Source organism: Mesocricetus auratus, unplaced genomic scaffold (genome assembly GCF_017639785.1).
Source record: "Mesocricetus auratus isolate SY011 unplaced genomic scaffold, BCM_Maur_2.0 Super-Scaffold_100003, whole genome shotgun sequence".
Classification (NCBI taxonomy): domain Eukaryota; kingdom Metazoa; phylum Chordata; class Mammalia; order Rodentia; family Cricetidae; genus Mesocricetus; species Mesocricetus auratus.
In genome coordinates this window covers 119,346,401-119,359,381 of record NW_024429188.1, presented here as the reverse complement: position 1 = coordinate 119,359,381, position 12,981 = coordinate 119,346,401, and the positions used below count along the sequence as shown (strand labels likewise).

Genomic DNA, 12,981 nt, shown 5'->3' with positions numbered 1-12,981 from the left:
ATATGCCTCCCTAGTGACATCTTTGGTCTAAGGAGGCCCTACCTCCAAAAGTTTCCACAACTTCCAAGTAATGCTATCAAATTATCAATCCTTTAGTAGATTAATCCATTCTTGCCACTATCTTTTTTTGTTTTGTTTTCGAGACAGGGTTTCCCTGTGTAGTTTTGAAGCCTGTCCTGGAACTAGCTCTTATAGACCAGGCTGGCCTTGAACTCACAGAGATCCGCCTGCCTCTGCCTCCCAAGTGCTGGGATTAAAGGCGTGAGCCACTGCCACCTAGTTGATTAATCTATTCTTAAATGGGAATCTACATGATCTAGTCCCCTTTCAATGATTGGATTCACTACTTAGTATGAGAGCCTTCAACACATGAGCCTTTTGGGGGTGAGACATCACATCCAAACCATAATATTTGTATGCCTGAATGTCTATGTAAGTATAGACTTATTATGCATAAACGCATTAAATACATATGCACAGACATACGTATATTTGTTGAGTGTATAAACAATGAGTTAAGGCTGCTGCTGAGGACTGTTAAGCTGTGTATAGACTATTGAACTGCAGGTTTTCAGGCCAAGAATGCTTGTTTTGGGGTGGATTTTTTTTTCTCTTAATTGATTCAACACTTCACTCTTGGAACATTGGTCTCCTTTCCCAGACATTGTTTATAGCTTGAGGAAATGGTTGCCTCCACCAGTACAAACACCAGCTGTGATTTGCATCTTCTATTTGGTTCTTGGATACTGTTTGAGAAACTTTGAGTGAGTGTTATAGCCATTCTTAAAACACTAACTTTGGGAAATGATTTTTCCAGCAGATTCGGTGGAGAGTCTCTCTCACATGCCCTCCCCCCTCCACCCATCCCCTGCCAGTTCGTTTCATACTGCCCATGTTGCCAACTCTGCCTTGCCAAAAGATGACCCAAACAGTAATACTGTAGCCACTGAGGAAACCAGAAGTGAGTCAGAGTTTCTCTTCCTTCCTGATTATCTGATCCTGTCCAACTGTGAGACTGGAAGACTGCACCATGCCAGGTATGCTTACTTTTGGGACTCAGCTGGGCCTTCTAGAATGCTCTACTCTGTTCACAGAGCTCACATTACCTTCAGCAGAGTCTGTCTCTGAGATGTGCTCAAAGAACGTAGCCAGATAAGTCTGTTTAGCAAGAATGTTTTCTAGAAGGTTGGTATACTCTCATCTCTTTCTTATTATTGCCAAGGACAAGGGCAGATCATTATCAATATCACTATTAAAGATGAAGTAGTATATTAAATAAAATGAGTCATGGGTTTCAGCATTGTGGCTTTCATTTCTCACCTTGCATTTCATACTCATCTGCTACTATACAGAATGGAAAAACCAACAGAGTTTTTTCTGCACTAAGGAGTTGGTATAACAAAGCATAAGTCTCTGTAAGTAGAAAAAGTGTGGCATATGACAACTTAGAATGAGGTACATGTGGATTTTGTGTGTGGATGTTTATATATCAATCAAATTTGTATGCTTTTGTTCCTTTAGTCTTCCCACCAGATGTGATAGCTGGTCAAATTCAGACCGTTCTTTGGAGCAGACTTCATTTGATGATGTTTTTATTGATGGTCTGCAGCCATTTACTGCTAATAATTTGGTCCACCCCCTGCACCATGGGAATGGATCTCAGGATGTGTCTTCCACAAGGCCCCAGGCTGCTCTAATCTGGAACAGAGAAATCAATGTCCCATCCAGGAACCACAGGTTTTCTTCACCATTTCTGGAATCTTCCTTAAATACTACAATTCATGTAGAAAAAAAGCAAGTTTCCTTACCCAATGGAGCAAAAGAAGTAAACATTATGTCCAACACTCCACCGCCTCGTCCACCTAAGCCAAGTTATCTCTCTGAACGGCGTCAAATAGATCAGCTCTTGTTGACTGGGTACAGCAGTAGCAAGAAGCCAGGGTATACTATGGTGCCAAGAAGAATCTCTCTCTCTGGTTTAGATCATGCAGGGTCATGGAAAGGTAAGTGTTGGGTGTTAATATCCAGATACATAATTATGGGCAAGGACTATCCTTCACAATTCCTTATCACACCTTGTGTCCACATTATAGCATTCATTGTTCAAACCAACCCAGACTCCTAATGAGGCTGAATGTACAGTGAGAACACACAGAACTCTCCTGTTTTTTCACCCCTATTTTGAGCCTAGCCACCAGGGAAGATTCTTAGGTTGCTAAAGATACTGTAAAAGGCTAGAGCCTCTGTCCATTGTGAATCCTTGCCCAGGTTGTAATCCCTTCATCTGAGACTGACCTGCTGGGTTTTGCTTGGAGTCAGTTGAATACATACATACTTAGTACAGAAGGTCATGTGGTTTTCTTCAGCTCAACCCCATTCTCTTCTCTGCTTCTCACCTGTATAGTGATCATGAAGACTGTAGATCATAGTGCCTTGTATTTCTTATCAATTTTGTTAGTCTCATTCAGCCTCCCAATTCACATGTTCTTTCTAGATCCTAACTGGCATATGTAATTCTCACCTAGTCTATTAACTCTGGTCTACTGACATACCCTCCAGGGTGAATGACTTGCAATTTTGCATATAGTGTCATTTTCTGCCACTCTCTGCCCTTCCACTCCAGCTCTCTGAGACCTTCAGAAGCTGCTAGACACAAGTCCATGCAAGTATCCTCACTTTGACTTTTTAGTAAATTCTTTACTGCTTCTTTTGGCAGTCTCATATTTTACCATGAGTTAATCAGCTTAAGCATCTTATTCCTTTCCCTTATGCCAATTAGTCTCAGACATATTTAAAAAACCTCATTCTCTCTCCCTCTCTCCTCTTCAATACAATTGCATGCTATTACTTACTAAGACTATATATCAAAAGAGCTAGTTAAAGTGTAAGGAATGCCAATTGGTTTTCAAATCTCTTTCTGATTAGGGAATATGTCACTCTGGAAACACTCAAAAGTCCCTTAATGATGTAACTAACCATCACACATCAGACAACTCCAGTGAAATGGGTGTGTGCTTATTGCACAAAGGTGCATGGGAATAGTGACAAAAAGTGGGGGCAAATAAAAGTTGGCAAGCAAAATTTAGAAACTGAAGCTGGATGGTGGTGGTGTACAACTTTAATCCCAGCACTTGGAAAGTAGAGTTAGGTGAATCTTTAACTTCAAGACCAGCCTGATCTACAGAGTGAGTTCCAGGACAGCTAAGGATATACAGGAAAACCCTGTCTTGAAAAACCAAAAGAATAAATAAAAGAAACCAAAATGAATAAAGCTAGTAGAATAATCGAGTGTGACAATGAATTGAAAGTCTTGAGACAAACATAAAACAACCATGTTATGTTCTTTCAGATATAAACAAACACAGGTTAAAATAGATGAAAATAGGAGTTTTGATCATGAAACAACAGTGAGGAGTAGAAGCAAATTGAGTTGGACAAAGCAGAGGGAACATGTGAAGTTGACCATTCCTTTCCCTTTGCCATCCATTTGGATGTGGAGTTTGTGTGTGGAAGCAGAATTAGGGAAGGCCCAATTTTTGTTAATCTGGATGTCTATTCCATGATGGGGCTCCCTGTATTGGGAAGGTTGTTCTGTTACCTCTATCATAAATGAAACACATGTGTATAAGGGTTTCAATCTGGGCTCTGTTTCCTCTCCTCTGCAATTCAACTTGTACCACTACCACACTTTCTTTTTTTGGTTTTTACGAGGCAAGGTTTCTCTGTATTGTTTTGGAGGCTGTCGGTCCAGCCCAGCCTCGAACTCACAGAGATCCGCCTGCCTCTTCCTCCCGAGTGTGGGATTAAAGGTGTGTGCCACCATCGCCCGGCTCTACCACACTTTCTTAATCATTGAATCTTTCTGTCTTGATAGAAATCAGTTAGAAAATTCTTTCATCTCCTGTTATCCATATGTAATTTGTAAGGATGATCACAGATTACTTAGCACACCCATAATCATCCATGTTTTATATTAGATCCACAGAACTTGCTTGTGTTAAAACTAAAAGTTTAGACCTTTTGATCAACATCTCATTTCCTTGTACTGCCATGTTCCTGGTAACCACAGGGCTAGACCCCATTTTTTTTTTTTTAGTTAACCGTTTTATATTTAACATTTGAGATCATGCAGCAGTTTTTCTTTGTCTGGTTGCTTTCATTTGATATAGCCTTTCAAATTAAAAGAGTTCTCATTTGATGGCTGAATGAACATGTTACTGTGTGCATATATGATGGTGCGCATGTGTGTGTATGCAAATGTATGTGCATGTATGTATATGACACATCTTTTTCCTTTTACCTGTTGATGGACATTTTGCTGTAAATGTATCTTAGTAAGTCTGGGACTGTAGATCTCTTTGACATTCTGATTTCATTTCCTTTGGACATATAAACCCGGTCCTGGAACTGCTGGATAATACAGTAAGCTTATTTTTAATTTTTTGAAGAAACTTCATATTTTCTTTAATTTCTGCAATAATTCACATTCCTACCACTGGTGTGTAAGTATTTGCCTTTTTCCACATTCTTACCTGTACTTGTGATTTTTTTTGGTCATTTTTATGGTTGTTATCATAGCTGGGCTAAGTTAATAATCTAATCTTGAACTTCCCTAATGGTTAACAATGTTGAACATTTTTCATATATTTGTTGGCCATCTGTTGTCTTCTTGGAAATGTCTATTAATCTTTTTTCAGGGTTTATTTATTTTTATTTTATATTATATTTGTTTTGTTTGCATGTATGCCTATGCACAGTGTCTGTAGAGGTCAGAAGAAGGTGTAAGATCCTTTGAACTACAGTTATAGATGGTTGTGAGCCACTAGGTGGTTCTGGGAATTGACCCTTAGTCCTCTACAAGAGCAGTTAGTGCTTGTAACCTCTGAGACATCCCTTCGGCATGTACTGATCATTTTAAGCTTGGATAACTTGCTATTTTGTTGCTGAGTTTTTTAGTTCCTTATAATATATTCTCATGTACTTATTATTTTGTTTATTGTCAAAAACAGTTTATTTGACTCTTTTGCTGTTGTATGAAATTCAAATTGATTTTCTATTTTGATATATCCAGTTTTTCAAATATGTAGATTATTTTTCATTTTTTGTATTGATATATCATCTGCAGATAGTAATAACATCAGTTCTTATTTTTAACTCCTATATCAATTTATGAATAAAACTATTATAAACATTATGTGCAGCTTTTGTATGTTGACAAGTTTTTTCTTCTTTTTTATTTTATTATTTTAATTTTAAATTGCTTGCTTCACATGTCAATCCCAGTTCCCTCTCCCTTCCCGCCTCCCTCACCCTCCCACCATCCCCCCCAGCCTCCCACCATATCGCCACTTCCATCCACATAGGGGATATCTAGAGTCTGTCATTTCACTCAGGGCAGGGTCCAGCACTCCCCTAAGAGTTCAGGCTGAGAGAGCATTCCTCTTTGTGTTATGGACACACGAAGTCCGTTTGTATGCCAGGGACAAACACTGATCTTCTGCCCAGGGCCCCATAGGTTGCCCAGGCCTCCTCACTGACTCTCACACTCAGGGGGTCTGGATCAGTTCCATGCTGGCCTCCCAGCTGTCAGTCTGGGGTCCAAGAGCTCTCCCCTGTTCAGATCAGCTGTCTCTGATGGTTTTGCCAGCCCATTCTTTGCCAATTTGCTCATCACTCCTCTCTCTCTGTCACTGGGTTCCTTGGGTTCTGTTCAGTGCTTAATTGTGTGTTTGCCTCTGCTTCCATTGGTCACTGGATGAATGCTCCAGGATGGTTATAGACATCAAGTTCGTTATTAGGAATGGGCATTCGAGGTGGTCTCTCCACTATTGCTTAGCTTGCCAATTGATGTCATCCCTTTAAATCACTAGAGGTCACACTGGTGGCTGATCTGTCTTCTAACCTATGATTCCCTCTTCCCCCTATTTTACCGCCCCCCTCAACTTCCTGTTCCCCCATGACCTACTCTCTCTTCCTCTTCTCCCCCTCTCTTCTTCCCAGCTCCCACTCCCCCCACCCCTTGCCATGTTTCCAATCTGTTCAGAAGATCTTGCCTCATTCCTCTCCTCTTGGGTAGCGTGCATATCTCTTAGGTTCTTTCCTGTTTCCCAGACTCTCTGTCAGTGGAAGTGCAGACTGGCACTATTCTGATCCATGTCTAAAATCCATATATGAGTGAGTACATACCATGTTTGTCTTATTGTGACTGGGTTACCTCACTCAGGATGGTTTCTTCTAGTGCCATCCATTTACCTGCGAATTTCAGGATTCCATTGTTTTTTTTTCTGCTGAGTAATACTCCATTGTGTAAATGTACCACACTTTCTTTATCCACTCTTCAGTTGAGGGGCATCTAGGTTGCTTCCAAGTTCTGGCTATTACAAATAATGCTGCTATGAACATAGTGGAGCAGATGTCCTTGTTGTATGAATTTGCCTCTTTTGGATATATGCCTAAGAGTGGAATTGCTGGGTCTTGTGGTAGATTGATTCTAATTTTCCTGAGGAATCTCCATACTGATTTCCAAAGTGGCTGTATGAGTTGGCACTCCCACCAGCACTGGAGGAGTGTTCCCCTCTCTCCACATCCTCTCCAGCATAAATTGTCATTGGTGTTTTTGATTTTAGCCATTCTGGCAGGAGTAAGATGGTATCTCAGGGTTGTTTTGATTTGCATTTCCCTAATGGATAATGATGTTGAGCACTTTCTCAAGTGTGTCTCAGCCATTTTAAACTCCTCTACTGAGAATTCTCTATTTAGTTCAGTCCCCCACTTTTTAATTGTGTCTGTTGGTGTTTTACAGATTAGCTTCTTGATTTCTTTGTAAATTTTGGAGATCAGCCCTCTGTCAGATGTGGGGTTAGTGAATATCTTTTCCCATTCTGTGGACTGTCTTTTTGTCTTGTTGACTGTGTCCTTTGCCTTACTGAAGCTTCTTAGTTTCAGGAGGTCCCATTTGTTATTTGTCAATCTCCGTGTCTGTGCTACTGGAGTTATGTTCAGGAAGCTGTCTCCTGTACCAAGTCATTGAAGAGTATCTCCCACTTTCTCTTCTAAGAGTTTCAGTGTAGTTGGATTTATGTTGAGATCTTTGATCCATTTGGACTTAAGTTTTGTGCAAGGCGATAGACATGGATCTATCTGCAGTCTTCTGCATGCCAATACCCTGTTATGCCAGCACCATTTGTTGAAGATGCTTTCTTTTCCCATTGTATAGTTTTAGCTTCTTTGTCAAAAATCAAGTGTTCATAGGTGTGTGGGTTAAAATCAGGGTTTTCAATTTGGTTCCATTGGTCTACCTGTCTATTTTTGTGCCAATACCAAGCTGTTTTCAGGACTATAGCTCTGTAATAGAGCTTGAAGTCAGGTATGGTGATGCCTCCTGAAGTTCCTTTATTGTATATGGTTGTTTTGGCTATCCTGGGCCTTTTGTTTTTCCATATAAAGTTGATTATTGTTCTTTCAAGGTCTGTGAAGAATTGTGCTGTAATTTTGATAGGGATTGCACTGAATCTGTAGACTGCTTTTGGCAAGATTGCCATTTTTATTATGTTGATCCTACCAATCCAAAAGAATGGGAGATCTTTCCATTTTCTGTTATCCTCTTTGATTTCTTTCTTTAAAGACTCAAAGTTCTTGATATATAGGTCTTTCACTTCTTTGGTTAACATTATCCCCAGTTATGTGATGCTGTTTATAGCTATTGTAAAGGGTGATGTTTCTCTGAATTCTTTTTCAGCCACTTCATCATCTGCATATAATAGGGCCACTGATTTTTTTGAGTTAACCTTGTATCCTGCCACTTTGCTGAAGGTGTTTATCAGCTCTAGGAGTTCCCTTGTGGAGTTTTTCGGGTCACTTATGTAAACTATCATATCATCTGCAAATAGTGAAAGTTTGACTTCTTCTTTTCCTATTTGTATCCCCTTTATCTCCTTTTGTTGTCTTATTGCTGTAGCTAGAACTTCAAGTACAATATGGAAGAGATATGGAGAGAGTGGACAGCCTTGTCTTGTTCCTGATTTTAGAGGAATTGCTTTGAGTTTCTCTCCATTTAGTTTGATGTTAGCTGTTGGTTTACTGTATATTGCTTTTATTATATTCAGGTACGTTCCTGTTATCCCTGATCTCTCTAGGACCTTTATCATGAAGGGGTGCTGGATTTTGTCAAAGGCTTTTTCAGCATCTAGTGAGATGATCATGTGGTTTTTCTTTCGCAGTTTGTTTATATGGTGGATTACATTGATAGATTTTCTAATGTTGAACCATCCCTGCATTCCTGGGATGAAGACTACTTGATCATGGTGGATAATTTTTCTGATGTGTTCTTGAATTCGGTTTGCTAGTATTTTATTGAGTGTTTTTGCATTGATGTTCATGAGGGAAATTGGTCTATAGTTCTCTTTCTTAGTTGTGTCTTTGTGTGGCTTGGGTATCAAGGTAATTGTAGCCTCGTAAAAAGAGTTTTGCAGTGAGCCGCCTGCTTCTATCATGTGGAATACTTTGGGGAGTATTGGAATTAGCTCTTCTTTAAATCACTGGTAGAATTCTGCACTGAAGCCATCTGGGTCTGGGCTTTTTTTGGTTGGGAGACTTTTGATGACTGCTTCTATTTCATTAAGGGTTATAGGTCTGTTTAGATAGTTTATCTGCTCTTGATTTAGTTTTGGCAAGTGATATCTATCTAGGAAATTGTCCATTTCCTTTAAATTTTTTGGAGTAGAGATTTTCAAAGTGTGCACTGATGATTCTATGGATTTCTTCAGTGTCCGTTGATATGTCCCCCTTTTCATTTCTGATTTTGTTAACTAGCATGCTCTCTCTCTCTCTCTCTCTCTCTCTCTCTCTCTCTCTCTCTCTCTCTGTCTCTCTCTCTCTGTCTCTCTCTCTCTCTGTCTTTTGGTTAGTGTGGAGAGAGGTTTGTCTATTTTGTTGATTTTCTCAAAGAACCAACTCTTTGTTTCATTGATTCTTCTCCATGTTTTCCTGGTTTCTACTTGATTGATTTCAGACCTCAATTTGATTTTTTTCCTAGCATCTGCTCATCCTGGGTGAGTTTGCTTCTTTTTGTTCTAGAGCATTCAGCTGTGCTATTAATTCTCTAGTGTGACTGTTCTCCAGTTTCTTCATGTGGGCACCTAGTGCTATGAACTTTCCTCTCAGCACCGCTTTCAGAGTGTCCCATAAGTTTGGGTATGTTGTGTCTTCATTCTCATTGAATTCCAGGAAGTCTTTAATATCTTTTTTTAATTTCTTTCTTTACCCAGGGATGGTGCAATTGTCCATTGTTCAATTTCCATGAGTTTGTAGGGTTTCTGCGATTTGTGTTATTGTTGATTTCTAATTTTAATGCATGGTGGTCTGATAAGATACAGGAGGTGATTCCATGTTTTTTGTATCTGTGGAGGTTTGTTATGTTTCCTATTATGTGGTCAATTTTAGAGGAGGTTCCATGTGGCGCCGAGAAGAAGGCATATCCCTTTGTGTTTGGCTGGAATGTTCTATAGATGTCTGTTAAACCCAGTTGGGTCATAAGTTCTATTAGTTCTTTTGTTTCTTTTTAAAATTTCTGTCTGGAGGTGCTGTCTAGCGGTGAGAGCGGAGTAGTAGGAGTTGAAGTCTCCTACTACTAGTTTGTAAGATTTTATGTGTGATTTGAGCTTTAGTAATGTTTCTTTCAAGAATGTGGGTGCCTTTATGTTTGGGGCATAGATGTTCAAAGTTGAGACTTCATCTTGATGGACTTTTCCTTTGATGAATATGAAATGTCCTTCTTCATGTCTTTTGATTGATTTTAATTTGAAGTCTAGTTTGTTAGATATTAGGATTGCTACACCTGCTTGTTTCTTGGGTCCATTTGATTGGAAAGTCTTTTCCCAACTCTTTACTCTGAGGTAACGTTTGTCTTTGACTTTGAGATGTGTTTCTTTTATGCAGCAGAAGGATGGGTTCTGGCTTTGTATCCATTCTGTTAGTCTGTGTCTTTTTATAGGCAAGTTGAGACTGTTGACATTGAGGAATATTAATGACCATTGATTGATGATTTTTGGTTTTTTTTATTTATTGGTAGTGGTGTTATTGTGTGTAGGTTACCCTCCCTTTTTCTTTTGGTGTTTGTTAATGTGGGATTATCTATTGCCTATGCCTTTGTGAGTGTAGCTGTCTTTGTTGGGTCTAGGTTTTCCTTGCAGCACTTTCTGTAGGGCTGGATTCATGGATACATATTGTTTAAATCTGGATTAGTCATGGAATATTTTGTTTTCTCCATTTATTGTAATTGAAAGCTTTGCTGGATATAGTAGTCTGAGCTGGCATCCTTGTTCCCTTAGCTTTTGTAGGACATCTGTCCAGGATCTTTTGGCTTTCATAGTTTCCATTGAGAAGTCAGGTGTAATTTGGATAGGTCTGCCTTTATATGTTACTTGGCCTTTTTCTTTAGCTGCTCTTAATATTTTCTCTTTTTTCTGTAGGTTTGATGTTTTGATTATTATATGGTGAGGTAACTTCTTTTTCTGGTCCAGCCTATTTGGTGTTCTGTAAGACTCTTGTATTTTCATAGGCATATCCTTCTTTAGGTTAGGGAAGTTTTCTTCTATGATTTCTTTGCCTTCTTCTATACCTATTATTCTCAGGTTTGGCTTCGTCATGGTGTCCCATATTTCCTGGATATTTTGTGTTAAGGATTTGTTGGTTTTGAGGTTTTCTTTGGTTGACGACTGTATATCCTCTAATGAGTCTTCAACACCTGAGATTCTCTCTTCTATCTCTTGTATTCTACTGGTGATACTTGCATTTGTAGCTCCTGATCGTTTACCCAGGTTTTCTATTTCCAGCATCCCCTTGTTCTGTGTTTTCTTTAATGTTTCTATTTCAGCTTTCAATCCTTAAACTGTTTGAGTTGTTTCCTTCATTTGTTTGGTTGTTTTTTCTTGGTACTCTTTAGATTCTTTGAGAGATTTGTTTATTTCTAAAATTATTTGGTTTACCTTTTCCCCCATTTCATGGATTTTTTTGTTTTTTCTTTTATTTCTTTAAGGTACTTCCTCCATTTTCTCTTTGAGGGTCTCTATCATCTTCATATAATAATTTTTAAGGTCTGTCTTCTTTGCTTCATCTATGTAGTGCTTTTCAGGTCTTGCTGGCGTTGGTTCTCTAGATTCTGGTGGAGTCATGTTGGTCTTTCTATTGCTGTGTGAGCTCTTATTCTGTGTTCTTCCCATCCTTCTTCCAGTGGGTGCAGGTGGGGTCTTTCTGTCTTCACTGGTCTCCTTCTTTCCTGAAACTGAAGCTGGGGACTCTGAAACTGAACCTGGGGTCGCAGGAGGTTGGGGCCTGGAAGGGCTGATGCCTTTCCTGTGTGGGCGGGTCTTCTGGATGCCAGGAGCGGGACCCCCGGAAGATTGAGGTGATGGGTGTTGGGCTGGGGATGGGGAGGAGTGTCCCCCCAGAGACCCAGGCTCACCTGAAGCTGGGGTCCCTGGAATTTGGGGCCTGGAAGGACTGATGCCTTTCCTGTGTGGGCGGGTCTTCTGGATGCCAGGAGCAGGGCCCCTCCCTGGAAGATTGAGGGCATTGATGTTGGGCGGGGGATTGGGAGTGGCCCCACGGAGACCCAAGTTCACCTGAAGCTGGGGTCGCCGGAGGTTGGGGCCTGGAAGGCTGTTGACAAGTTTTTAATTCTTCTGGATAAATAACAAGGAATTTAATTCTTCAACCATATGGTTGAAAACAGTTTTAGGTTTTTATAAAACTGCCATACTATCCTCCAAAGTGGTCATATCATTTTTGCATCCCTACCAGGTAGAAATTATAGTTCCTTTCACTCTACATCTTCACTAGTATGGGGTGGAGTCAGTAGTCTGGCTTTTAGCTACTCTATTTGTTATTTCATTTAAATTTCCTTAATATATGATGTAAAACATCTTCTCACAGGCTTATTTGCCATCTGTACATAGTCTATAGTAAGGTGTCTGTTAAGATATTTAGCCCATTTTTAGTAAAGATTGTTTCTTTATTGTTCTTTGTATGTGTTGGATAGCGGTCTTTTATCAGGTATGTTTTATTTTGAAATGTTTCTTCCTAGTTTGTGTTTGCTTTCCCCTTCTCGTGGTAGTGTCATTTTAAAAAAATTAATGGTATCAGTTTTTTTCATCATTAGATACAAGATTATCTATGTTTTATCCTACTAGCAGTACCTTAGTTTTTCTAGTTTCAGTTAAGCCTAAGACCCACTTTGAGTTAATTTTTGTGAAAGATATAGGGTCTCTGTTTAGATTTCTTTTATATTTGGACATTCAATTATTCCAGGGCTATTTGATGAAAAGATAGCATGTTTTCTTTTTTTATATACAAAAGTTTATTTATTACAATGTACAACAAGCTCCAAGATAACACTTCATTCTAGCTGTAGGTGGCAAAGATGTTATAGTAGGGAATCCAGATGTTTAAATAGGAATGGAAGAGGGTCACCATCATCTCAGGTATGAGGAACAGCTTACTTTTTGTCAGATTTCTTAATTCCACCTGTGACCAGGGGCCCCTCCCCGCGGCCTTGGCTTTCAGCTCCTCCAGTTTCTTCTGTTCCTCCTTTTGTTTCTGTTTGAAAGCCTTCCTCGTCCATCTCCTTGGCCTGCTTCTTGGGCTGTTTCAGGGGCTTCTTTTTGCCACCTTCGCGGCCCAGCCCCTTCCCAGACCCTGAGCCTAAACCCGATAGTATGTTTTCTACAGTGCATGGCATTCACTTAATTTTCAAAGTTTAGCAGAACATATTTATGTGGCTCTACTTTAGAGTTCTCTATTCCAGCCCATTGAAATATTTGTCTGTTCTTTCATCAGAGTTTTAGGAAAAAATTTTAGGCTTCAGAGAGGGTCCCAGTGGACTAGGTTCAGCTACCTGCTTGAATATGCTAATTAAAGAAATGGGCAGAAGCCAGGCGTTGGTGGTGCACACCTTTAATCCCAGCACTCGGGAGGCAGAGGCAG

The 12,981-nt window shown here is 39.7% G+C and overlaps 1 protein-coding gene and 1 pseudogene across 6 annotated transcripts in view; one reads left to right on the top strand and one right to left on the bottom strand.

Annotated features, from left to right (window-relative positions):
• The window catches only part of Gab3 (GRB2 associated binding protein 3), a 107,439-nt gene that overhangs the window by 57,427 nt on the left and 37,031 nt on the right, over nt 1–12,981 (top strand). For 4 of the 6 annotated variants that reach the window (XM_040744807.1, XM_040744805.1, XM_021223790.2 and 1 more), the window contains exons 3-4: nt 818–1,037; nt 1,522–2,003. In XM_040744807.1, coding sequence (XP_040600741.1) covers nt 818–1,037; nt 1,522–2,003 — 702 coding nt within the window. The remainder of the gene's footprint in view (nt 1–817; nt 1,038–1,521; nt 2,004–12,981) is intronic. The other 2 variants (XM_040744806.1, XM_021223791.2) reach the window with 1 other exon arrangement.
• On the bottom strand, nt 12,347–12,736 carry LOC121139902 (annotated as a pseudogene).